At 36.7% G+C, this 26378-nt stretch overlaps 2 protein-coding genes across 5 annotated transcripts; one reads left to right on the forward strand and one right to left on the reverse strand.

The window, feature by feature from the left end:
- Positions 1–100: 100 nt before the first annotated feature.
- tdrd6a (tudor domain containing 6a) lies at positions 101–14470 on the forward strand. 3 transcript variants are annotated; one of them, XM_065268235.1, is made up of 16 exons: positions 101–1042; positions 2149–7541; positions 7650–7774; positions 7849–7929; positions 8012–8042; positions 8253–8302; positions 8394–8448; positions 8563–8621; positions 8715–8769; positions 11950–12005; positions 12095–12155; positions 12251–12312; positions 12393–12456; positions 12542–12612; positions 12695–12743; positions 13986–14470. In XM_065268235.1, exons 2-16 carry the CDS (start codon positions 2198–2200, stop codon positions 14147–14149), a joined length of 6327 nt encoding a protein of 2108 aa, XP_065124307.1. In that variant the 5' UTR covers positions 101–1042; positions 2149–2197; the 3' UTR covers positions 14150–14470. The 3 variants fall into 3 exon arrangements, with proteins under 3 accessions (XP_065124307.1, XP_073672428.1, XP_065124308.1); XM_073816327.1 differs by having other exon boundaries at positions 101–7541; positions 12701–12743; XM_065268236.1 differs by having other exon boundaries at positions 101–7541; positions 12396–12456.
- A 139-nt stretch (positions 14471–14609) lies between these two features.
- On the reverse strand, positions 14610–25419 carry pla2g7 (phospholipase A2, group VII (platelet-activating factor acetylhydrolase, plasma)). 2 transcript variants are annotated; one of them, XM_065268237.2, is made up of 11 exons: positions 25276–25419; positions 24599–24741; positions 24367–24517; positions 21036–21129; positions 20892–20960; positions 20117–20288; positions 19458–19571; positions 19230–19321; positions 18597–18767; positions 17085–17233; positions 14610–15252 (listed from the first exon to the last, which is right to left on the reverse strand). In XM_065268237.2, exons 2-11 carry the CDS (start codon positions 24695–24697, stop codon positions 15152–15154), a joined length of 1212 nt encoding a protein of 403 aa, XP_065124309.1. In that variant the 5' UTR covers positions 24698–24741; positions 25276–25419; the 3' UTR covers positions 14610–15151. The 2 variants fall into 2 exon arrangements, with proteins under 2 accessions (XP_065124309.1, XP_065124310.1); XM_065268238.2 differs by having other exon boundaries at positions 25243–25333.
- Positions 25420–26378: the final 959 nt, after the last annotated feature.

Genomic DNA, 26378 nt, shown 5'->3' on the forward strand with positions numbered 1-26378 from the left:
ATAAAAAATGTAGGGGCGGTTTCCTGGACAGGGTTTAGCCTAGTGTCAGACTAAAATGCATGTTTGAGCTGCTTTCATTTCAAAACATTTTGCACTGGCATATCTTAACATATATCAGTGTTATTGTTTTTTTGTAAATAAATAATTTAAATACTACTTGTATGTCCTAAAATAAGTAACTCCTAATCCTGGATTAATCTAAAACCTGTCCAGAAAACCGCCCTGTAGTCCACAAATTTGTATGTGTTAAAATAAACAGTGACTTTCCTGATTAACACTTTACTCTGGACCTGTATCAAGTTATCAGCTATCAAATATTGTGTATGGTTGTAACTCAAACAGTTAGATATTGTGCCATTTTATTTATATATGTAAGTACACTAGTCAACATTTGAAGTGGATCAAAAAAGTTAATCAAAGTTGTCCAAAGATCAGGAGTTGGGAATTGGTTTTAAAACAACTTTTATGAAAGGTTTTGATCCACTTCAAATGTTGATTAGTATAGTTAAAATATGTCGTTTTAATAAATGAATATGGTCTTAAGACGTGTTTATTAATATTGGGATTAAGTGCAGTTAAAATATGCCCACATTATTTTGTATAAACAACAAAATATAATAATAATTGTGAATATTGTATTATATCAGCGGTATCTGAACCAATCGGTGTTTACTATGCTATAACTTATATCAACATTTGTATTTCACGTTACGTCCATTTTGCTGAACTTCCGTCTGATCTTAAATGGGCCAATCACTTAAGAGCACGAGACTGAGGCGCGAAAGCTGCTAACCTGATATCAAATTACTTCACTTATTTTCATCTTTTCTTGCTAACTTATACAGATAGCAAAAAGAATTAGAACTTATACAGATTCAGACGTTTTTGTTTTGCACATCATACTTTTTCCATCGTGTTGTATAGTGTCACGAGGTGGCGATCTGTATTGTTTTTGGTTCGGGTGGCTTTCTGAGCCTCGAACGTGTACAAGAAGCACAGATGTCGTTGGCAAACAGTGCAATCAAAACGGACACCTGAAGTGGTGAGTGTTTGTAATAAATATGTCGATTAAATGTGTACTACTTGAAAATGTTTGACATTTGCCGAGCTTTTTTAATTAGCGTGTAGATGTCGTTCCGTTTTTCGAGATGAACGTTAAATCTCAAACTCTATAACGTTAGTTGGGCGTTTTTAGTTCGTTTATTTGACAATATGGATGAACAGTCTGCCATGACATCAGTTTTATTTTATTAAATACTTTAAAACGTGAAATTGTGTGAGGTAAGTTTGATTCGACGTCGATGAGAGTTAAAGGCTATAAGTTACAATAATCAAGTGTTTGGTTGCGCACAATTTTCCTGTTGCATTTGCTGCATTTCATATTGAACGTTATCTAAAGTTATTGCATTGCCTCATTTTAAGAACTTTTAAAGTTTGTGTATTAAGCGTTAAATAAAAACAAATTACTAAGCTGTAGAATGCTGAATGATCCATTCTCAATTTAAACGTAACAATTGTGTCAGGAAACTGGTGTGTTGATAGCACTATTTAACTGTGATTCTTTGCTCAACACTAAGATGAAGATTCAGTCTCTCTTACTAAACCTAGATAAAGGTATTACTTATTTAATATGGTTTTAATATGGTGCATATGTGGGTAGTTGCTAGTCACATGTTGTAGTTGTACTATTTTTATAGTTCTTGTTTAACACGTGTACTTTTGGTTTCTGTAGGTATGCAGTTTGTATTTTTTATGATATTGTAATGTAGAGTATTTATGCTGAAGTGGAGGCTGTTAAACTGCAATGCATCAATCTAACTGAAAATTATGAAATGCCCTAATTTAAAGTAATGTTATAAAGTTAATCTAATTAAAGAGATAAGTTAATTAGTTTTACCTTAAAATTTAGCTGTTCGCTAAACAAAAGTTTGTCAACCACCCATTTGCATAACATCATGACTAACAATGTAGGCTGAATTAAGGTAAGTTTGGACTGGTTTTGCAATCTCAATGTCAAAATGTTTTACCATTTACCTGAATTTATCCTACAAGATGTCATTTGAAGTTGTTTTGGGATGCTTTGGTTTCCTTGTAAATAAAAGGTATTTAATTACCCATATTAAAGGTTTTAATTTTCTCTCTTTCTAGATACACCAAACACCAGGTCATCGAAGAGTGGGTTGTGGAGAAAAACACAATGTGTTCTATACCGGGACTCCCATCAACAGGTTCAAATGTACCTGTACTCATTTCCAGAGTAAATGTAAATCCCTCATGTGTTCTGGTAGAGTTTTGGGGTAATTTTGATCAAGACCGGAAGTTTGCATATCAGCAACTGAAAAAGGAGATCCAGTACCCAAGAGAGGTGTTTTGTGAATCTGATGGAAATCCTGGGGACTTGTGCCTTGTACGTGTGTATGAAACATGGTACAGGGCACGTGTCGTATCAAAAGATACTGAGGAGTACAGTGTGTTTTTAATTGATGAAGGAAAAACACTACGTGCCACGGTTAACACGTTAGCATGGGGCAAAAGTGAATTTTTCTATCTACCTCCTGAGGTTGAATTCTGTGTTCTCGCTAATGTCTTGCCACTGTCTCCTGCGAACAAATGGTCAACAATGGCCTTGGAGTTCATGAAGACCTTCTGCGGTAAAAGAGTTAGCGCCTCCGTTCAAGATGTTCTCGTGCCTCATCGAACATTCCTACTTGACATTCCTTGTCTGTCCAAACAGATGTATGAAATGGGGTTCGCAAAAAGACTGTCCAGTGAAAGGTTCAAAGAGTTTGTTACAAAGTCTATTCAGGCTAACAGTGGACCTGCAGATCTTCAGAGAATTTCATCCATTGTGAACAAGCCCTTGGAACCCATTGAGCCAATGGAGAAGCCGCAATTCTACATGTATCCAGAGTTGCAGACTGATACTGTTGAGACTGTGGTTGTCACAGAGGTGTCAAGTCCATTTCGAATATTCTGTCAACTTAAGGTGTTTTCTCAGGAGCTAAGGAAGTTAACAGAACAGATAACTCTGCATTACGAAGGAAGAATTGGAACACATTTTGCCAGACCTGAGAATTTGGGCAGCCCATGTGCATCAAGAGGAAACGATGGAAAGTGGTATCGTTCTGTGCTGCAGCAGGTCATGTCTGCCACCAGTGTGGTTGAGGTTTTGCACGTGGATTATGGAAAGAAACAATTCGTACAGGTTGAGAACGTCAGACCTCTTGCCTCCGAATTCTTCAGAATGCCTGTTGTAACGTACGTGTGCTCTCTTCATGGAATAGTTGACAGAGGTGTTGGTTGGACATCTTCACAGATTGATTTCCTGAAATCTCTCCTGCTCAACAGAACAGTGATTGCCAAATTTCAGTATCAGAGCCTTTCAGAGGGTGTCCACTATGTCACGATTTATGGAGAGGAGAACACGAACATCAACAAGCTCTTTGAATTGAAACAGAAATGTGTGCTGGACTCTGATATGACCAGTATTGATTTTGCTGTTCAGAAGACCTCATCGTCTCAGAGCAAAATTTCAGAGAGAAGTGAGAGCAGACTTCCAGATGAAACTTACTCTGACCCTAAAGGGAACAAACCTGTGTTTTTTACAGAAAGCCTCCCACCTAACATTTCACATGTAGCTGTTGTGCAACATGTTGACAGCCCTGGAAAGTTTTGGGTTCATACTCAGCGTTACGGTGACGAATTCGATCAGCTAATGAACAGCCTCGGACGTTTGTACGATGATCCAACCAGTACAGAAAGTTTGATAAAGAAGCCTGTTGCCGGTCTCCTCTGTGCTGCTAAAGCACAAGATGGTGTGTTCTATAGAGCAGCTATCTGCAAGGTGATCGACAAGAAAGCAGAAGTTTACTTCCTTGACTATGGGAACTCAGAACTTGTTGATTGTTGCAACCTTCGACAGTTGCCAATGAGATTCCAGCAGCTACCAGCTATGGCAGTGAAGTGCTCACTCCATGGTGTTAAATCCAAACTGAAACACTGGGATGAGAAGGCTACGTTGTACTTTTTGCAAATCGTTGAAGAGAAAGTACTTGATCTGCTTGTACTAAACAAGTTTCAGGACACACATTTTGTTCAGCTGGTGGACCCCAGTTTAGAGGGTGAAAATAATATAAGCAAGTTGTTGTGCAAAGCAGACGTGGCAGACAGTGAAAAGAGCCTTGTGGAGAATCCTGCCATAAGACTATGCAGTTTAAAAACGGCACACACCACTGCTCTGTTCAAGACAAGTACTCGACCTCAAACACCGTCCAGTTCTTCTGTTGTGTCAGAAAGTGCTTCTGCTTTCAAGGAGTATTTATTTCCAATTGGAAGTTCACTGGAGGTAACAGTGTCCTACATCCAAAGTCCGAATGACTTCTGGTGTCAAAAAGCCAAAAATGCAGCATGTTTAGAAGTGCTGATGCAAGATATTCAGCGCTTCTATGCTCATAGTGAAATTCAGCAACCTTTCGAAGCAGCTTGTGTTGCCCGTCACCCTGATAATGGCATATGGTACAGAGCCTTGGTCATTCACAAGCACCAAACGCCACATGTTGATGTGTTGTTCATTGACTATGGACAGACGAAGAAGGTAGCCATTGAGGATCTTAGGAAAATAAATCCAATGTTTTTGAAGATGAAAGGACAAGCCTTTCGTTGCAGTTTATATAATCTGATCCACCCAGTCTCTCAATCAGCTATGGAATGGAGTCCTGAAGCCACATTGCAGTTTCAAGAATTCGTTGACACCGCAGCTTCCACAAATGTGCCTTTGAAATGCACAATTTTTGCCGTGATGTACGATTCCCAGAAAGTGGTGTTCAATGTGGTGGATTTGGAGACGCCGTTCCAAAGCATTTGCAATCTACTTGTCCAAAGACATCTTGCTGATCGCGCACCTTCTAAAAGAACTCCTGTCCCGCCCTTTCGCCTGGACACCTACTACTACTCCACACACAGTATCAAGACTGGTTGTGAAGAGAAAGTAAGCATCACCCATGTAAAAAGTCCCACTCAGTTCTTTTGCCATCTGGCAAGGAATGCAGACCAGGTGGAAGAACTTGCTGACAAAGTCAACTCCCTGTGCCGTCAACTAGAGGTTACAAAGTGTCCTCAGACGTTCGGAACAGTATGCTTTGTAAAGTACACAGATGGACTTTGGTATAGAGGTCAAATAAAGTCTACAAAACCATCAATTGTGGTTAATTTTGTGGATTATGGTGACACACTTGAAGTTGAAAAATCAGCCTTGCTGCCGGTGCCAATTGAAGCTGGAGAGATAATGACAGTCCCAGTGCAGGCAGTAGAATGTGGACTCTCAGACATACCAGACGATATGCCATGTGAAGTGGTTAAGTGGTTTAAGAATTTTGCAGAGGACTATTCTCTCAAAGCTTTGGTTGTGGCAAAAGATCCTGGAGGGAAACTAATGGTGGAACTTTATGATGGAAAAACTCAAGTAAATGCATTGATCAAACAGAAGTTTCGTCATGAAATTCCTAGAAATGAACCAAGCACATTCAAAGACTTCGGCTCCAGGAGCAAAAATGCACAAGGCATGGGAGACCATGTGAGAGAGCGTTCCATGGATGTAAAGAAATATCCCATGGATAAGGTTCAGCGATCCAGTGAAAGTCATGCAGCACAGAAAGGTAATGGCTTAGAATCGAAGCATAGCAAGTGGGGATTCCATAAAGATGTCGAACCGGAACCAACCAAGGATTTACCGATGTACCATAGTGACCAAAATCAACCCAAACCACAAAGAAAGCCAGATGGTGGAGATGAGTTGATGCGCCCTTGTCAACCTCTGAAAAATGATAATGTTATAACCAAGCCCCAGACTTCCCTCAAAGAGTCTGACCTCCCAGTGAAATTAATAAAACCAGGCAAGGAAGCCAACATCTTCATCTCGCATTGCAATAGTCCTCTTGAGTTCTTTGTTCAGCTGGCAACAGAGGAGGATGACATTTATTCACTTGTGGAGAAGTTAAATGATGACCAATTGAAGCATGTAAATGTTAATCCCAGTGATATTCATGAGGGAGACTTGGTCTGTGCAGTGTTTCCTGATGATAACTCTTGGTACCGTGCAGCAGTAAGAAAAAACACTGGTGACACAGTTAATGTTGAGTTTATTGACTTTGGAAACTCTGCTGTGGTTTCTTCGTCAAAAATATGTTGTCTTGATCAATCCTTTGCTTTATTTCCAAGGTACAGCATCCACTGCTCGCTAAGTAATCAGAATGTTGACGGCACAGACCAAAGCACTGTACCCAACTTCAAACAGGTAGTTGAACAAAACGTCGATAAGGTCATGTGCACATTTGTGAAGCAGTCAGGGACTGTATGGGAAGTGAAACTTGATATTAATGGTGTTGTGCTGGGATCCACTCGCAAGGATGAAAGTCCACCAGTGGTTGAGCTTAAGACCCCAAGTGTCAAGCAAACATCTGATGTCAAGGAATGCACATTTTACAAAAACCCTGATGTATCATTTGGAGAAATGCTCAGCGGTTATGCCTCATTCATCAGAGGTCCTCAGCTCTTCTGGTGCCAGAATGCAAAAGCAGACAAGCTCCAAGAGATTTCTGATGTGTTACTGAATGTCAGTGATGTGTTGGGAAATACATTGAAGGAGGACTCTGTGCCAGTGGGAAGTGCTTGCATCGCCCTTTACGCTGAAGACAATCTGTGGTATCGTGCTAAAGTGACATCTAGGGACCAAGACATATTGTCAGTTACCTTTATAGACTATGGAAATGAATCCAAAGTGAATATAAGCAAAGTGGGAGCACTTCCACCTGAGCTGTCTGATGTTCCCCCTCAAGCATTTGACTGCCAGCTTGAAGGTTTTGATCTTTCCAAGGGTGCCTGGGATGAAAAGGCAGATGATGAGTTTTTTGAGCTTATTAATGAAAAGCTTTTAGACATTACCATTGAGAGAATGGGAAACTCTGAAATGCCATACTTTGTCAAGGTGGAGTGCGATGGTGTTCTCATCAACAATGTCATGCAACAGTATTGGAGAAGCCTTGAAAGCCCATCCGTTGAAGAGTTGAGTGGAGCAGAACTGGTTTCCTTTGAAGATTCTGTGGCAGCTGAAATTAGAGTTGGCTTTGAAGGCGATACTGATCTTGTTGCAAGTAAAATATGCACCTCAGGCCTCAAAATTCAACATGCTAACCAAGAGCAACCCGATAAACCAATTTATACAGAGGTCGATGAAGCACAGGGTGAGCCACTTGTGGTGAATGATGAAAATCTTCCCTTAGCTGATTTGAGTTCGAGTATGGTGTCCTCAAGACCCCTGGAATCCACAAGAGATCCAGAACATGAACCAATTTCTGATGTCACAGCAAGTTTATTAGACCTGACAAACCAAAATGATGGTGCCAAAGAAACACCTATGGATCCAGTGCCCTCTCATCCAAATTTGGCCTCTGATAGTCCCTCAGATATTATTCCACCAGAGGCTGATTCTGAATTGTGCATTGTTGAGGAACCAGAGTCTCCATTATATGCGATTATTCAGACAGGTAAGATTTTCAACAAACTGTTAAGGTTATATACCACTGTTAGAGTTACAAAATGCATTACACCATTATTTATACGAGTGTCTCAATATATCTTGATTATTTTTTAAGACTTGGGTTGTATCAGGCGAGCTGCGAAGAAGAAACCTGTTGGATCAGAGTGTGTTATTTGGTCACACGTAAGACGACACTGGTGCAAGGCGCAAATTTTAAAGGTTTCTGAAGATGCTACATTGGTAAATATAATTTTTCACTCATTTACACTGGTTGTTACGCCTTTTTGTTCATTTTTAACTTTTTGTTTTTACAGGTTTTGCTTATGGAGCATGATTCTGAGGTGATGGTAGATTCATCCAGCATCTTTGAGATTCTGCCAGAACAGCCAATGCAGGTGTGAAATAGTAGAACTATTTTATTTTTATATAAATAATTCAAAAACGTAGTTTATTCATTTGTCGCTATTATATTTACAGCCTTCATGCATTGGAGCTGCAGATCCAAGTGGTATGTTTCTGTTTTGTTATATTTTAATTTGAATAAAGCGACACATTTAATAGTACAGCCTCAAAACCTTATTTGTCTGTTACAAACTAATTTTGAAGCACTAGATCGTGCTGTATACATTATCATGTGGAATGTACAGGTTTGTTATGTCACATTCTGAAAGCGAGAGGTTAACTACAAATACTTAAATACTTTTTAAATGTTTTATAGATGAGTTGATTGAAGGAGTACTTGCTGCACCAGTGAAGAATGTATACCAGGTAAATTGACTTTTAATGTCACACAATTGTGTTTCGTTGAACGTTAACAGCAGTAGCATTTAGCAGCAAATTTTACATTTATTTACAATAGGCTGAAGATGAGGAAAATGAAACCACTCCAATTTCATCCTCTGAGGAACCAGTTGGTAAGTTTCTCTGTGTGTACAACTGAAAAATTACTAGAGAATTTTCAATATTATAATATTTTCTAAATAGATTTTCTGATTTTTGCTAACGAGTTTGTATTCTAAAACATTAAGGCGGCAAGAGTGGCAAATGTCTCTTTGAGAAGGATCCAGGTGATGAACCTGGAGTACAGGTAGTGTACTGTTCTTGCAGTCAGCACATGTTTTTTACCCACCCAAATGTTGTCTCTCAGTGACTCAACATAAATTCTTATTCATTAATTTAGCTTCAAGCAATGGGATCTGTGTCCTGTTCTGATGCTTTGGTTGAAGATTTTACTGGTAAGTGACCTTTGTTGATTTACTTACTTCTTATTTTTAAAGGCAAGTGTAAAATCATCAGTCTGTTAGTGTTTATATTATAAACATTTAAAGGTCTGTCCCACTGTATTAACCACAAGTCATTCAAATCATGTCCATGTGTGGAGTACCCAGAACTAGGGCTGGGCCTATATTTTAAATATTGAACAATAACAATTTCTTTTCTAACTATGTATATAACAAAGAGTTCTGACAAAAGAAGGTAAACAAAGTGACAACCAGGGCCCATTTAAAGCTAAAAAAATTAAGAGATATGTGAGGGCACATCATTTGTAACAGTAACACTATTCCAGGTTTTTGGACAGAAATACAAGTTTGTACACTGTGTGTGGTTTAAAGCTGTTTTATAAGTAATGCTCATTTTAAAGCAGAATATGTTCAACGTGCAAATCAGCTGTAGACGTCAGTCAATATGCTGTTGAAAATAAATCCTCTATTCCATATCATCCTGCTTAGCAGCAGATTAATTTAAGGCTAAAAACACAAAATTTTCTTTGGGCTCACCTACATATAGTTTCCCGGTTATGCTAGTGGGGTGGGTGCTGGCTGGTTTGGCTAGTAATTTGAAGCTACGGATTCAGGTTTGGCTTTTAACTCTTTCCCCGCCAGTGTTTTTAAAAAACTTTACAAGCCAGCGCCAGGATTTTTCATGGTTTCTTCTTTAAATGTATAAACATACAATATATCAAATGAAAGAACAGACCCTCATTATTTCTCTTTTTATCCCCTCTCAAATATGGGTAGGTTTTTTCAAAAACACCAAATTTTGAGCAAAAAGCTGAGATAATTCTATTTTTGTAAAGCACTTTTGATAGAGATCAGATTCAGAGCGATCTTTAAAACACACACAGAGTTCTTTCTCTTTCACGTGAGGCGTTACGTCCGGGTTGTAAAAGTTGCGGAAGTGCGCCGGAAATTCTCGTCATTGGCAGGGATGCGTTTTCTCTTAATTGACGAGATAACTCGCCAATGCCGTGTAAAGAGTTAAGATAATCCGCACATGGTTAAGGCTGCACACTGACTGACTGTTGTCATGTTTATTCCTGCTGTGTGATTGGCTGTTATATGAATCCATATCGAGGTAAAATGCCCAGAGCTTATCAGCGTTATCAACAGAAGTTTGATCGTGATCCGATATGATATTGTTTATTGGTCCAACCCTTCCCACAATTATTGCTTTCATTTAAAATAAAGTAAAAAATTCGTTCAGCCATGGACTGCTTTTATACCAAGCTTTCTGCCCATAGGACCTTTGTGTTAACCTTGTTAACAATGATAATGAAAAAACAACTTTGACACCTTGATTAGTGTTGTCAAAATTATCGATATGTATCGAAATATCGATACTGAAATTTTAAAACGATTCCAATACTCGTGTCCCGCGGAATCGATACTCCGAGACGAGCTGCGATTTTGTTTATGTAACTCTGCAAACACCAGCTGCGGGTTCTCGCTCTCTCTCCTTTTCTTTTAAACGGCGCCGCACACACAGTGCACGTGAATGCAGTGCTCCGCCTCCTCTCCTCATCTCGTTTGCTCTGGTTTAACAGTACAAGAAAGCCAAGCAGCATTGCGGTGTGGAGTTTTTTTTCGGATGTGAGTCAAATAAACATGCGAACCCGAAGGACACAAGTGAAGTAAGCCAAATATGCATTGCTACAGAGCCGCGTGCTAACCATTGCTCTAAATTATTTTTTTAATTTTGATATTTTATATTTTGCTTAAATGTTTAATATATCTGCTGTTCATATGTTCATTTATTAGTGTGTTATATGATTAGAATGTTGTCCCGTTTTTAATATAAAGCACAGCAATGAGATTTGAGCGTGTTTCTCCCTTTTCAGAAAAAGTATCGGAATCGAAACCATTGACATAGTATCGGCATCGAACCAATAATTTTGGTATCGTGACAACACTAACCTTGATATCATAAAATAAAGCAATAAACCCCGAGAAGCAGTGGGTTACCAGTGCATTTTATAACAGCTAAGGGGCGTTGTTAGGCACGACGCGAAGCGGAGTGCCTAAAACCCCCTTAGCTGTTATAAAATGCACTGGTAACCCAACGCTTCAAGGGGTTTATTGCGTTTATAAAACGGTTACTTCATATCCATAACGTTAGCGGGATTTTATAAAATAAAACACAAATAAGTTGTAATTATATTAGTACAAATATTAGTCTTCCGCCAAACAAAGTAGTTCCTCAGAATCAAGTGTGACTGAAACAGAGCGCAGTTCCCAACCAACAGAGATGCAGCAAAGACACAATGAAAATATGATTTAAGACTGTGGTGTTTATTTTATAAATCACCATTTATCTAATTTATACATTAACATTTATATTGTGCTGTTGAAGTGATGATCAAATATGTTTGGAAGCATGCTGAACTCTTTCCCCGTCAGCGTTTTTTTTTTTTTAAGTTGCCACCCAGTTTTAGTTTAATGCCTTGCAGAAAAATTATCTTCTCTAAATAAACATAAAATATCAAATGAAAGAACAGACCATCCGCTTTCAAACAAAAACAAACAAAAAAACTTTCATTCATCCTACCTTCATTGTTCTCTTATCACCTCCCAAATTTTTTAGCTAAAAGCGGAGATAATTCCATATTTGTGAATAACTTTTGTAAGAGATCAGATTGAGCCATCAAAATTTACACGCTGTGTTTTCAGTGTTGAGTGAATGCGTCAGTGTTTAAGTTGGGTAAGATCGCCACCCAGTGGATAATAGCGGACGTCTGAACTTGAGTTATAAATTCCCCAGACAACGTTTTCTCTTTATTGACGAGATGACTCAACAATATTTATTGACATTTATCTGGATATCGCCATTAATTGTGCAATTGTAGACAAATTAAAAATATGATTATAGACTGTGGTGTTTATTTTCATAAATCAGTACGCAGCAACAGTGGCGCAGTGATACTTATGTAATGTGGTCTGAACCGTGAGGTTACCGTTGTATTTTATCACGGCTTAGAACGCATTTCAACCAATCAGAATGAAGAACCAGAACTGCCCGTTTTATAATGTTTTTTTTTGTAATCTGTTCAAACCTACAGTCAGGTCCATAAATATTGGGACAGAGGCACATTTATATTCTTTTGCCTTCATCACCTCATTTTGTTTTTGTGCTTGCAGATGCATCAGGGGCAGCATGTGCACAACTAGTTGAAATACCAACTACTGCCATGTGTGTAAGTAGACCGTAGCATCACACTTTCTAAAAATAGACTTAAAAAGTAAACATTGTGTAAACCTGGTCTTTTTAAAATTTGTACTGAAGTCAGAAGACCTACAAAGGGAGGCTCACGAGGACAGAGATGCTTCAGCTGGAGAGCAAAAAGGTTACGTACATTCACTTTTAATGCATTGCTGGCACATTTTGTGTACTTTGAATTGACTCTTTAATTTTTATTCATTGTAAAATATGGCTTTTTAGGGGCTGCAAAGAATACAATGGATTTACTGATGGATTTCCTTGATGCTAATCTCCAGGATAAGGTGTTTTGACTTGTACTTACCTTTTAAACATTCACACCATCCAGTGGCTGTGGAATATATTGTTCCTTGTCATGTTTCAGCAGGTAGTGAATGTTGCAAGCAGGACCGAACCTGAAATAGATGCCTTGCTTAAGGAGTTTAACAGTATGGGAATTTAATTAGTTGTGCAATTAAGTCATTTGAAATTACTACTTGGGCTTTTAGTTATAACATTATCTATTTTTTGTAGATGTTACTGAAGATCTTATTGTTCTGACCAGTGATGATGGTGCAGAGTCAGACGCTACATCTGATAGCACGGTATTATAACTGTAGTATTAATTAACTCTGTTAAAACCCAAAAATGTATGCAATTATTTTCATGTTTACCTTTGTATTTAAGCTTCAGGGAGAAGTGATGGAGGTCTGCACTGATGCTGAAGAACCGTCATGTAAGTCAGTTTTAATTTTAAGTCTTAATTTTGTGGTTAAATGGTGAGTTAAAGGGATAGTTCACCCTAAAATGAAAATTCTGTCATTTACTCACTCTCATGTTGTTACAAACCTGTATACATTTCTTTGTTTTGTTGAACACGAAGGAATTTATTTTGAGGAATGTTTGTAACCAAACAGTTTATGAGCGCCATTCACTTCCATAGTAGGAAAATAATACTATGGAAGTAAATGGAGCTTACGAATGGTTTGGTTAAAAACATACCTTAAAATATCTTCCTTTGTGTTAAATAAAACAAATAAATATATGCAGGAGTACATAACATACTTTTTGGATGAACTGTCCCTTTAAAGCATTAGTCCATTTTCTTAAAAACAATATCCAGATAATTTACTCACCACCATGTCTTCCAAAATGTTGATGTCTGTCTTTGTTCAGTCGAGAAGAAATTATGTTTTTTGAGGAAAACATTCAAGGAATTTTCTAATTTAATGGACCCCATCACTTTACAGTTTTAATGCAGTTTAAAATTGCTGTTTCAAAGGACTCTAAACAATCCCAAACGAGGCATAAGGGTCTTATCTAGCAAAACAATTGTCATTTTTTTGCAAAAAAAGCACTTTTAAACCACAACTTCTTGCCTTCCTCTGGTCCTGTGATGCGCCAGCGCGACCTCACGTAATGCGTCATCACGTCAAGAGGTCACGGATGACATATGCAAAACTATGCCCCTGTGTTTACAAGTGTGGAGAAAGAGGACCGTTCCGACGTTGTTGTATGTCGAATGATACTAATTAATGTCTTTGTGTCAGTTTATTGTTTAAAATGGTCCGCAAATGTGCGTTTCATATATGCAACACGTGACCTTTCTACATCATTACGCAATTGCGGGAGGTCGCGCTGGTGCGTCACAGGACCGGAGGAAGATGAGAAGTTGTGGTTTAAAAGTGCATATTTTCTATTTTTCTTGCCAAAAATGACAATCGTTTCGCTAGTTAAGACCCTTTGCCTCGTTTAGAGTCCTTTGAAACTGCAATTTTAAACTTCATTAAAACTGTTAAGTATTGGGGTCCATTAAAGTCCATTAAAATAAGAAAAATCCTGGAATGTTTTCCTCGAAAAACATTATTTCTTGTCGACTGAAAGAAAGACATCCACATTTTGGATGACATGGTGGTGAGTAAATTATCTGGATTTTTTTTTTAATGGACTAATCCTTAAATACAAATTTATATTACAGGCTTACCAGAAAGATCAGATTTTAGCAGCTCAGAAGAGCAGGCTTCAAGAGTCACTCATCTGACATTGAAGGTTGAGGACGAACCTGATGAATCTGTTATTTTTGTGGGTGTTTTGCGAGACCCTCAGGCAGAAGTATGTGAGCCAGAACAGAAATGTGACTAATCTAAACCAAATCAAATTCTGGTGAGGGACAATTTACTTTGTTAATGTGTTTTTCCTTTAATTGCCAGCAGCTTGGTGTATTTTGCGAGGGTGTTATTATGTTCACATACTCTACTAAACCTAAGGTCTATGTGGATTACTACCATGATCCAGTTTGATAGCAATGAGCACTTCTACCTTTTTCACACAAATACAATGCATTATTTCTCATTCTCAGGTTTAAAGGCTGTTTTGTTTGTTCTTATTTCTCAGCCTTTTGTTGATTATTTAAAGCAGTTGTAAGAAAAAAAAATAATATTCAAATTATCTTTGATTTTCTAGAAGTTGCTCTTACATGTTTACATTGGTGGAAATGGGTTAATTTTGTTTAATAAATATGTATGCAGCACTTACTGTACATGAATGTACTGTTATGGTATGCTGTTATTTAAGCGTTTTGTATGTTTAATAAATTGAAATCTAAGGAAAGATTTTGTTTAATAAAGTTCCAAAGACATACAAACACATCTTGTACATTTCTACACAATACTGCTAATTTTTTAGGAGACAGTCCCAAACATTTCTGTACATTAGTGTATAAAATTGAAAACTGATTTCAATGAAAATTAGAAAAGAAACAATTCTGATGATTTCAGGAATGAGGATATCTGATATTCAAAAAGTTTCATAGCAATTCATTTTCAAAATCCTAATATTATATATATTTTTTTTAAATATTTACAAAACCCTTAAGGCACAGGGACACGGGTTAAAATAAACTGTATATTGCAAGTCTGCTTTGCAAGGATGTGACGAGTGGTACTCTTTATAAATGTAGAGTTTGTAGTTTTGCCCTGATTAAATTACTAGATAGAATTAACATCTGATCACTTTCAAATTCAAAATACACCCCAAAATATTTCTTGCATTTTTAAAAACTGATTTCAAACGTGTAGCTTTACAATCCCATTTGTTGCAGTGTAACATCAAAAAAATTGTACTGAAACATTTTATATTGCTTGATTAAATAGATGACTGTGGTATTATAATATTGGTTCCTTGAATCAAGTTATTATCTTTTCCATCGATCAATGGATCCCACTGATTAAAGTTTCTGTCCAGAGCTGGAAATAAAGAGAAATGAAATTAGTCTATGATATGTAAACAGTAAAACAAACGAGACACTGCCAAAGTACAGAACATGGGCCCAACAAAGTCACATTAAGATGACTGAACACGCATCATTTTATATAAGATTTGCAGGCTCTACAATGATGCTACACAAAAAGATTATACATTATAATGTAGTAAAATTATATCAAAATATCAGTGTGAAAAAGAAAGTTACATAAATTCTCAGAACAATTACAATTTACCATGTAACTAGAGTGCATAGGGAGTTGGGTTATACAATGCGAAGAGCAGAGACCGTGCTTAGTCTGGCGACACAGCCCGTTTCTCAGTCCAAATGCTGCAGCCTCCAGTGGCTGCATACATTATCAAGATTGGTTTATTTAAGTTAACTGAGCATTACCTTCGCAAGTCATAAGCATATTACAACAATTTACGATTAACCGTAGAATAAAAGTCAACTTTATAGTTGTTAATATTTTGAAATAAGACAGTCTTGATGCGACCTCTGGAGGGATGCAGCCTTCGGGACAATTTTTAACTGGCAGCCACTAAAAATGTAATGCAGGAAAAACTCTCAAAAATAATACTTATAACAATAAAATAAATCGTAAGCTCTTGCAGGCCACATAAAATGAGGGGGGGGGGGGATTTGGCAGCAGGCCTTAAGTTTGACACCCATGCCCTGTTCTATTGCAGAAGTTTCTCTTTATGGAATGTAAATATTTTTGTATATTCTCATTCAAGTTATCAATTACAAGTTATTTAAAATAAATAGTTTATGCTTTCACTAATTTGATCATATAAAATTTTGGCCCGATGTTGTTAAACGCAGAAATACGCTACCGAATGCTGATATTTAAAAGCATTAAATCACACATATTTTCATGTTAAAAAAAGAATGGGGAAGTAATGAAATGTAGAACTTTAACACTGCAAAAACATTTTTTCAAGAAAAAAAATTCTTAGTATTTTTGTCTTGTTAATAAAAATATCTAAAAATTCTTAAATTAAGATAATTTTTCTTAATGAGCAAAACGACCCAAGAAAATAAGTCCAGTTTTTAGACCAAAAATATCAAATAAGTGATTTTGTGCATAAAACAAGCAAAAAAATAAATAAATCTGCCAATAAGGTAAGCAAAAAAATCTTGAACATTTTTCTTAAACACTAAATTCAAGAAAAATTTGCTTACCCCATTGGCAGATTTTGTTTTGCTTGTTTTATGCACAAAAGCACTTAAATTTGATATTTTTGGCCTAAACACTAGACTTATTTACTTGGGTCGTTTTGCTCATCAAGAAAAAGCATCTTATTTTAAGAATTTTTTTGATATTTTTACTGAAAACAAGACAAAAATACCAATAATTCTTTTCTTTAAAATAATTTTTGCAGTGCATTCCATCTAGCACAACCATAGACAAAACTTTTATGTCATAAAATAACCTAGGAAATGTTCTATTGAATGACCTACCCAGCTTATACCAACTTTATGAATTTGGAAGTGTAAATGCCTTTACTTGTAATATAAAAAAAGATTTTGATTTCAAAGAAATAAAAGTTATCTTCAAAATTCATAAAAGCTGTGAAGACTTACAAAATGTGACAAAAGTGTCAAACTTTTCTTAAACACGGATATTATATTTGCGATGATCCAAGTCTGATGAGAAAAGTTCATTGGCTTTTTTGCAAGGGAACCAGTATCCCGCTAAGTCCCGTGTTGGCCTACAAAAATGTGTCATCCTTGCAGCACTTTATTTTCTAGCACTACAAAGGGCTGAAATACATCAAACCGTTCATACTAAAAAAAACTTAAATAGCTTACCTAAATGCTGTTGAAGAAAAGCCAAGGTTGCTTTGTTGGAAAGATCCATTGCAATATATGGATCGATCTCGCCTTTCAGATTCATAAGCTTTCCAATCCAGTTACCAGTAAGAAATGTGAAATCAGGAAAGCTCTGATGCACTGTTCCTCTGCCAAGGCACGTCAAAGAAGCACACAAATACACATTCTTCAGATCGAATAACAGACATGAAAAACAGAAATAAATGACTCCAACATGGCAATTTGTTTGTATTTTTATGGTGTACGAACTTGTACGATCTCTTTCATAAATCTTTGTGTGTTAATGATGCATGTACTTGTAAATGACCATAACTTGCTTAATTTTCTACCGATTTTCAAACGGTTTGGTTTTTTATAAACGTCAAAGATGTACCTATGACACTGCATGCTTATACTAAAAAATTATTTTCATGAAACATGTTAAAGCATCCAGAATTATTGCCACGTTAATAACGTTTGTAAGTCACCAAACCATTTGAAAATCGGTAGAAAATAAAGCAAGTTATGGTCATTTAAAAGTACATGCATCATTAAAACACAATGCTACAAGTGAGTAAGCGCCCTGTGGAAAAAAAAGGCCATCAGGTGATGACGTTAGAGACTCCGCCGTAACACATCTAGCATTTATTATACATATCTATGGTCATAGGTGCCTGTGTAATGGTTCTTTGTCCGTAGCGCATATTGAGTTTCTGAACGACAGCGCCCTCTGGCTTTTGGATGTAGCGGCATTTCATCGGAATTCATTTAGAAGAATAGCAAGCATCATCGGCCGATATATCGGTGCACCCCTAACACATACACAGTTGGCTTACACTACTCAAAAGGGATGAGACACAGTTCAAATGTTATATATATTTAAAGATCTTTTTAAGAGCTGCAAATTAAAATGTAAAAAAGCATGGTTTTCACAGTTTTTCATAAAAACAAAGTTTTATAAAATGATCCACTTTACATATCAGCCTTGGTGTTTCACTGTGGTTTGTATAAAACAGCAGGACCTATTGAAAATTCATGCAAATTAATTAATTTGCCTGATTCCTTCGGAGCGACAGTGTAGGGGTTTCCCAAACACCTGACTTTAAAACATGCAATCAGCAATAAATAGATGCGTGCTTTTACTGGTAACCTGCTCCGTCCTTGGTGAATATTTCTTTGATTTTGCCGCATCTTTTGCTTTCTATTCGCTCATTTATTCTATCTGCTTTTCTTTTGTGTTTGTGCTGCACATTGGCATCAGGTCATGTGGTGGAATTTTTGCCTGATTCGTAGATTTTGAGAAGTCAGTCATTCATCGGCCTATAACATGTCATCCTGACCTGACTGTACAGCAGGGAGGCCAGAACGACCGCCAGGCAACCGGGAAATGTCCCGGTGTTCCAGATGGCCAGTCTGCGCCTGGTTTTATAAATGCGATTCACTTCTAATTCATATGAATAACCACCTTGTAAAATTCAAACAAATTCCCATGAGATCAGGTTGATTACTCACTTGATGGTTATCATCTTTCTGGCTATGACAGAAGAGTCCAGCTTCTTCATACGGATGATATTCCCAATCCACTGGAATTTTTCAGAGTTGATAAAAAAGATGGGCTGCTTTACACTTGGGAAGATCTCATCTTTCAGAGGAAGCATCCAAGTGTCCAATGCAACACCGCACCTAAGAACAAACATTTGAGAGAGAGTTTTGTTTTTTGTCCTAATTTGAATTTAACAATGTAATCTGTTACTGAAAATCGCTTGTAAATTACTGGTAACCATGTTTTTAAAAAAAACTTTTTCTCAACACAAGGAATCCTACTAAAATAAGTCATTTCAATTATGAAAGTTAATGCTATAAGGCATATATAAAAAATTTAGATCTACCAGCATTAAGGTAGAAAGTAAAAAAAATCTTAAAACAAAACAGGAAATTGTTTACACAGACATCAGCAAGAAAGAAAAAGGTGCTAACCACAGTGACTCAAAACGGTTTGGTTTTCGTGATAAGTTCTAGCCACAGCACACTGTGCTCTTTGTAAAAACAATTTGCTCATTACCATGTCACGAAAAGGGGCATGCTAGTTAGATTTGACCTGTTAGCTTTTTGTTAATATTGCATCTATTATTTATCATCACATACTTGAATTTGACCTCCTTGCACAAGCATTCAATCACCGTTGCACCTCCAAAGGAATGTCCCATAACTGCTATTTTGCACAAATCCATGGAATTCTGAATACAAAAAGTTTCATTATCACCAACTGTCCTCTTCCGTTACCGTAACTATAAAAGCAGTTTATTTCTCTATTCCTAAGAGTATTACATTTTCATACGATACTTAGTAAAGTAAACTTATTGTAATATTCACCCTCATCGTTGATAAGTCAAACACGCTCTGTAAGACGTTTTCCACAGTCTTTCCTGAATTAATATCGATGAGGATATTTAAAGCTCGGATGCATTCATCAGCTCTTTGCTTTACCTGCCACATAAACATAAACACTTATTTGCCTAAGGCTTATAGTGTACCCGTGTAGATAGTCTATCTTTGGAGATTAAACAAATAAGGACAAACAGTAGCCTGCTATTCGCTTTCCTTGTGTCAACAAAAACAATTTTACATGCTTAGAATAAAATAACAAATGAACAGGGCTCCAGACTAACTTTTTTTACTAGGAGTACAGTGGCCCCCAACTGAAAATTTTAGGGGCGCAACCAAAAAATTTAGGGGCACACACCGTAAATCAACATGCTAACCAAATATTCACATTTCTACAAATTTCCACTGTATTACTAATAAATACTTTGATGATAGATGCAGAAAGTACAATGTGCTGTTTTAAATTCAGTGTCACATCACAAAAAAAAGGTCAAATTTACTGGTCGCACATGCACGACTGGATGTAAAATTCAGTGGCACACTCTCAAATTTGGGTGGAAAAATGCCACCATTTGGTGGAAGTCTGGAGCCCTGTAACATTTTTATTCAAAGTTTTATAGTAAACCGAGTAAAGCAAGATAACTTACTTGCTTGTTTCTTAGAGGAATCTCTTCCTCGCCTAGTTTAAGTGCCCTGTAGTACATCCAGTCCTCTTCCAGGTTTTCGGATACAGGCTTGGATATGTCACATGACACATGCTTTTTTGTCCCTGGTTCAGTATGTTCTCTGAAGGAAAATGTCGCAGAAGCAGATTCGTCTCTGCAATAAGAAACAATTCAGTTAAAAAGGTATAGAGATAATTTAGCCATTGAGCTTCACCAAATCAAACTTTCATTTCTGGCAAGTATCAGATCATGCAATAGCTTTTTGTGAGAATCATAACAGCATTTGTCATTCACTTCTCATTTTGACATTGTATAGCTTCAGAAAACTTAAAATATAATGTTCAATCGACCAGTTTTGGAGCTTGACAGCCATAGTCTTCTCACTTTTACTAAACCGTATGTGAGATTCATTCTTGTGTTCCACAGACAGCATACAGGTTTCTATATACTTAGCCCTTTAAACTACCCTAAACTAGTTTGAATTCAACCTGAAAGTCAATGTGTCATTGTGGTCTTTTGTATGTCATGTGTGAGTCACGGGTAAAAATGTGATGACTAGTTTATACTATTGTTTACATACTTCTCACACGCGTTGGCTATTATAACATACAAAAGCATTCATAAGGCCAGGAAAATTGCTGAACCGTAACTGTGATCATGTCAGTTCGCTGGTTAGAGGAACAACATACAGTACTGGTCTAGTTAAAAAAAACTATTTGACAGCTAATAAATAGGTATAAACTACTGAAAGAAGTACCTGTGTTCCACAGCAGAAACAATAAAGCCCTGCGAGGCCATTTCGACACATATGGCCGAATACAATGTCCTGAAAACACATAAAAACACAGTGGCATTATAAAATATTCAAATTTTAAGATCAACGTCTTTAAATCAACTATACCTGAATGCTCCTAATCCATGCGAAAATATAATAACAGGATATTTCCCATCTGGTTTAAAAGATGCATTCCAAGCTGCTGGGATTTTATAAGAGCCTAATGTGAACAAGCAGTAAGGTAAGTGAAAACAGTAAGGTATGGCCAAAGCAGGACGATAATAAAAACAATCAAAAAGTGTAAAAAATACAGTCGCAAGCCATATTTAAAAAAGGGACATTACACTTTTTTAAAAAAATATGCTCATTTTCCAGCTCCCCTAGAATTAAAAGGAATAGTCTACTCATTTTCAATATTAAAATATGTTATTACCTTAACTAAGAACTGTTGAATCATCCCTCTATCATCTGTGTGTGTGCACGTAAGCGCTGGAGCGCGCTGCGACGCTACGATAGCATTTAGCTTAGCCCCATTCATTCAATGCTGCCATTTAGAGATAAAGTTAGAAGTGACCAAACACATCAACGTTTTTCCTATTTAAGACGAGTAGTTATACGAGCAAGTTTGGTGGTACAAAATAAAACATAGCGCTTTTCTAAGCGGATTTAAAAGAGTAACTATATTTTATGGCGTAATAGCACTTTTGGGAGTACTTCGACTCGCCTGAAAAGTCCGCTCCCCTTCTCACCCTCATAATGGGAGAGGGAGGGTGTTACTGCGCCGAGTCGAAGTACTCCCAAAAGTGCTATTACGCCATAAAATATAGTTACTCTTTTAAATCCGCTTAGAAAAGCGCTATGTTTTATTTTGTACCACCAAACTTGCTCGTATAACTACTCGTCTTAAATAGGAAAAACGTTGATGTGTTTGGTCACTTCTAACTTTATCTCTAAATGGTACCATTGAATGAATGGGGCTAAGCTAAATGCTATCATAGCGTCGCAGCGCGCTCCAGCGCTTACGTGCACACACACAGATGATAGAGGGATGATTCAACAGTTCTTAGTTAAGGTAATAACATATTTTAATATTGAAAATGAGTAGACTATTCCTTTAAACATTTGATATTTACCGTTTTGGAATCCATTCGGCTGATTTCCGGGTCTGGCGGTACAACTTTTAGCATAGCTTAGCACAATCCATTGAATCTGATTAGACCATTAGCATCGCGCAAATAAATAACCAAATAGTTTCAAAATTTTTCCTATTTAAAACTTGACTCTTCTGTAGTTACATTGTGTATTGAGAACGATAGAAAATTAAAAGTTGTGATTTTCTAGGCCGATATGGCCAGAGGTGTAAAGTACTTGAGTAATTTTACTTGATTACTGTACTTAAGTATTATTTTTGGGGATTTTTACTTTACTTGAGTACAATTTAAAATCAGTACTTTTACTTTTACTTAATTAGATTTTTTAAGGAAAAAAAGTACTTTTTACTCCTTACAATTTTATTTACAGTCAAAAAGTACTTATTTTTTAGAGATCACCTCATTCCATTTTCCCTTGCTCTTACCAAAACAATTGAATTGGGCTGATGGCCAGTTTAACTTAAATGTATTTCATTCTGGATCCTTTGGACAATTCTAAGGAATTGGTCAACAGTTCATCTGATGATGAAAATTTTTTCGCTTCTTTGAAACCGTCAACACATGAAGTGTGTTCCTGTGTGACATGTTCCCTGCTATTTGCAGCCTTTCTATCAAGACTAAGACCTTGTTCACACTGTCAGTCCAAATCTGATTTTGGTGCATATCCAATTTGACAGATTCACTGTCCATATTGTGTATCACAACTGTTCAGATGTTTCCAGATTATGCACTGTTTCTATGGCAATGACGTCGCGCTGGCACGGCAATCTGCCTCAACGTCTGACGTGTTTACGTGACGCAACAGCATGACATAACCGAAAAGCTACACAAATGCGATCAGGGCGGTCAGACTGAAATGGATTTCCAGAAATGCGATTTGAAAAACAATTTCAAACTACCACTGGATGTAGCCGGAAACGGATTAGAAAAAAGGATTTTATGTGGTTTTTGGCCGTTCACACGTTCTAAATGTGATTGGATTCCTATCGGATATACCCCAAAATCGGATTTGGACTGACAGTGTGAACAAGGTCTAATACACCTCTTCATGCATCGCCTGCCTGTGAGAGGCTTGATAGAGATTGAATTTTGAAAATCAGCTGCTGCTTTAGTTAAATTTGAGGTTTTACAACTTTGAGTAGGATGTTGCATACTGAAATTAGGTAGTCTTATAATGTAGTTTGATAAGTGAGGAATAATTGACGACGGGCTGTTGAATTATAAAAAAATAATGCACACCCTAGGTGGTTATGCGTTACACCGCGGGTGTGCATTATTTTCGAATAAATCAAAGGACCGGAGCCATTTATTCCGCTTACACCACGGTTACAACAAACATTGCTCTGATGCCTATTTTTAAGACATTTTAAAGGTTAGGTGTGCGGTTATTAAAAAATAATCAACACCCATGGAACATTTCTCAGCCAATCAGAATCAAGCATTCAACAAACCCATGGTATAAATAAATACAATTAAATATAAACAGTTGTAAAGCAGGATAAAACCTTGTATGTGTTTCATTCACATGTTTTTAGAGATTAAAAGCTTAAACAATAATCTCTTCCTGATACTTTTACTTTTTTAATACTCAAGTACAATTTTAATGTGGTACTTTTTTACTTTTACTCAAGTATGATTCTCGCCAGATACTTTTACTTTTAATTGAGTAAAATTTACACTCAGTACTTGTACTTTCACTTGAGTAACATTTTTGAGTACTTTTTACACCTCTGGATATGGCTAGGAACTATACTCTCATTCTGGCTTTTAAAAGCTACCGAGGGGACTATTTTCAGGCGCTAAGTAATATCATTGCGCATGCTGCAGCCATGTTACGGCAGCAAAGTCCTTTATAATTACGCCAGAATGAGAGTTTAGTTCCTAGCCATATCGGCCTAGAAAATCACAACTAATTTTTAATTTTCCGTCGGTCTTAGTACACAATGTAACTACAGAAGAGTCAAGTTTTAAATAAGAAAAATTTTGAAACTCTTTGGTTATTTTTTTGCTCAATGCTAATGGTCTAATCAGATTCAATGGATTGTGCTAAGCTATGCTAAAAGTGGTACCGCCAGACCCGGAGATCGGCTGAATGGATTCCAAAACTGTAAAAATCAAATGTTTAAAACTCTATGGGAGCTGTAGCATATTTTTTAAACAAGTGGATTGTCCCTTTAAGTGCTGAATAACATTATTTTGTCAGAAATGGTAATGATGAGTGGCCCATATTAGTGCCATAACAAAAATAACAGATCATTAAAGATAATTCATAGCCTATGCAATCAAATGTCTGTAGTCATGATTACCAAAGAAGTAGTTGAAGATTCTTTCACTTAGTGCCCTCTTCATTTTCATGAAGTCTGCCAGGCCGTTAAAATACTCTTTGCATGGGACCCAGTCCGGCAACTCAGGATTTTCTGACGGTTGGCACGGATAATACAGTCTGAAGAATGATCCCTTGGGAAATTTTAAATGAAATATTTTGAAAAGTTTGCTGATAACACAAAGACTTTAGATTCTGAATTCCATCACACTTACCTGAACTGTGTGGCCAACCATCACATCTGTGCATCCAACTTGATGGGGTCCTTTTCCCCGTGGGATACCCAAATGGTTGTGGCAATTTGAATTACCCATTGTGAAAACACCCAGCCAGTTCCACTTAAGCGATTATTTTAAACCTGAAAAACCACATACAACTCATTGTTACAAGTTGTCACACGATTTTTAACTAAGTTTGGCTTTCTGTTAACTTTGATTCTGACACCTGTCAACTTTTAACTCAATAAGAAATTCCCAAATGAACTGAAATGTTTCAGTATGATGTGTTTTCACACACTATACTGAATAAAACAACAACATTTTACTAGTAAGTTATAGACCAAGAGACCATTATAGCTATACAAGTTAGTTTAAACCAATACGATTCCCAAACCATTACGTGTATTAGAATGTCTGTGATGGTTTCTTTTTTATTTAGGCAGTGTCATGTCTGTCAGATAAGAGATCAGCTGACAATAGCTGATGTCACTGCGACTAGTGACATGTTTTGCTTATATGATAAAGGTTCAAATGACTCATTATAATAGTTTTACGAGTAAAAAATAGAATTTACACCGATGGGTCTGTCAAAACATCTCAACTAGTTTCCTGATTCCGTTGTTTACTGTAAGCACACTAACCGGCTAGCATAGTAAAGTGTTGAAACCCATTACCCGACGATGATCTTGAGTGTTCATTTGTCTTCGCTAGAGGAACAAGTCTGCCGAACCCAGACATGAAAGCTTACAGTTCAAAAGGCGGAGCTTCATTCGGACCACACGTTCATGTAATGGGGTGTGTTCAAAACGGAATATGCACCCTCCGAAGTGCACTTCAAGAAGATGACGCCACATAAACAATCGCTCCGGATATAACTGTTAGAGAAAATGACGTCGTTTTTCATTACTCTGTTCGCCAAGTTTATTTTAATCGGAACTTCCATTAGAGTTTATACATCAAGAGTTTTCATCTTTGAAGGGAATAGTGCATAGGGACAATCACTTTGGATTGGAATTCGCCCATGTACAGATCCAGCTGATGTCAGATCGTTGTAAACGCTGCTTCCGGGATTCACCGATACGGTTGCCAAGTTTTAAACTTTTCGGTTGTTTTTTCCCCCGCTGGTGGAAGGTGAAAGGATTGTGGTTATGATCTCTTACAATTATTTGTACAATAAGAAACTGTGTAATGCATTACAGTGACTGTAAAATTGACACTTTACGTTTCGATGTTTGGGGTATGGTGATATCCCATTGTGCGGGGATTGTTACGACCTGGCAACCAGTTGGGGCTGGTGCTAGGTCTACGTTTTACATCCAGCTGTACAATAATATACAAAAAGCTTTATTATACATTATAATGTATTATTATTGTATTTTAATATTTATTTAAAATATCTAAAAGAAAAACAAGTTACAACGATATACAAAAAGCTTTATTATACATTATAATGTATTATTATTGTATTTTTATATTTATTTAAAATATCTAAAAAATAAATAAGTTACTAACCATTCTCAGAATGACGTTGCCCTAACGTAACATATCATGCTAAAACAACAACAAAAAACAATAGACACCATCACAGAAATTCTATTGGTATTGGGAATTTTATTGGTTCTAATGGAATATGGCCCAATATATTTTTAATGGTAAAAGTTCCTATTGGTAGGCTATTTTAATGGAAACCATTCGAATTTTCTGTAATGGTTTTATTGTTTTTTTTTCTGCAGGGATATCATGCTCAAAACTTTTTTGTCTTACTTGTTGAATTTGT

The sequence above is a fragment of the Paramisgurnus dabryanus genome, chromosome 12 (assembly GCF_030506205.2).
Source record: "Paramisgurnus dabryanus chromosome 12, PD_genome_1.1, whole genome shotgun sequence".
Lineage (NCBI taxonomy): Eukaryota > Metazoa > Chordata > Actinopteri > Cypriniformes > Cobitidae > Paramisgurnus > Paramisgurnus dabryanus.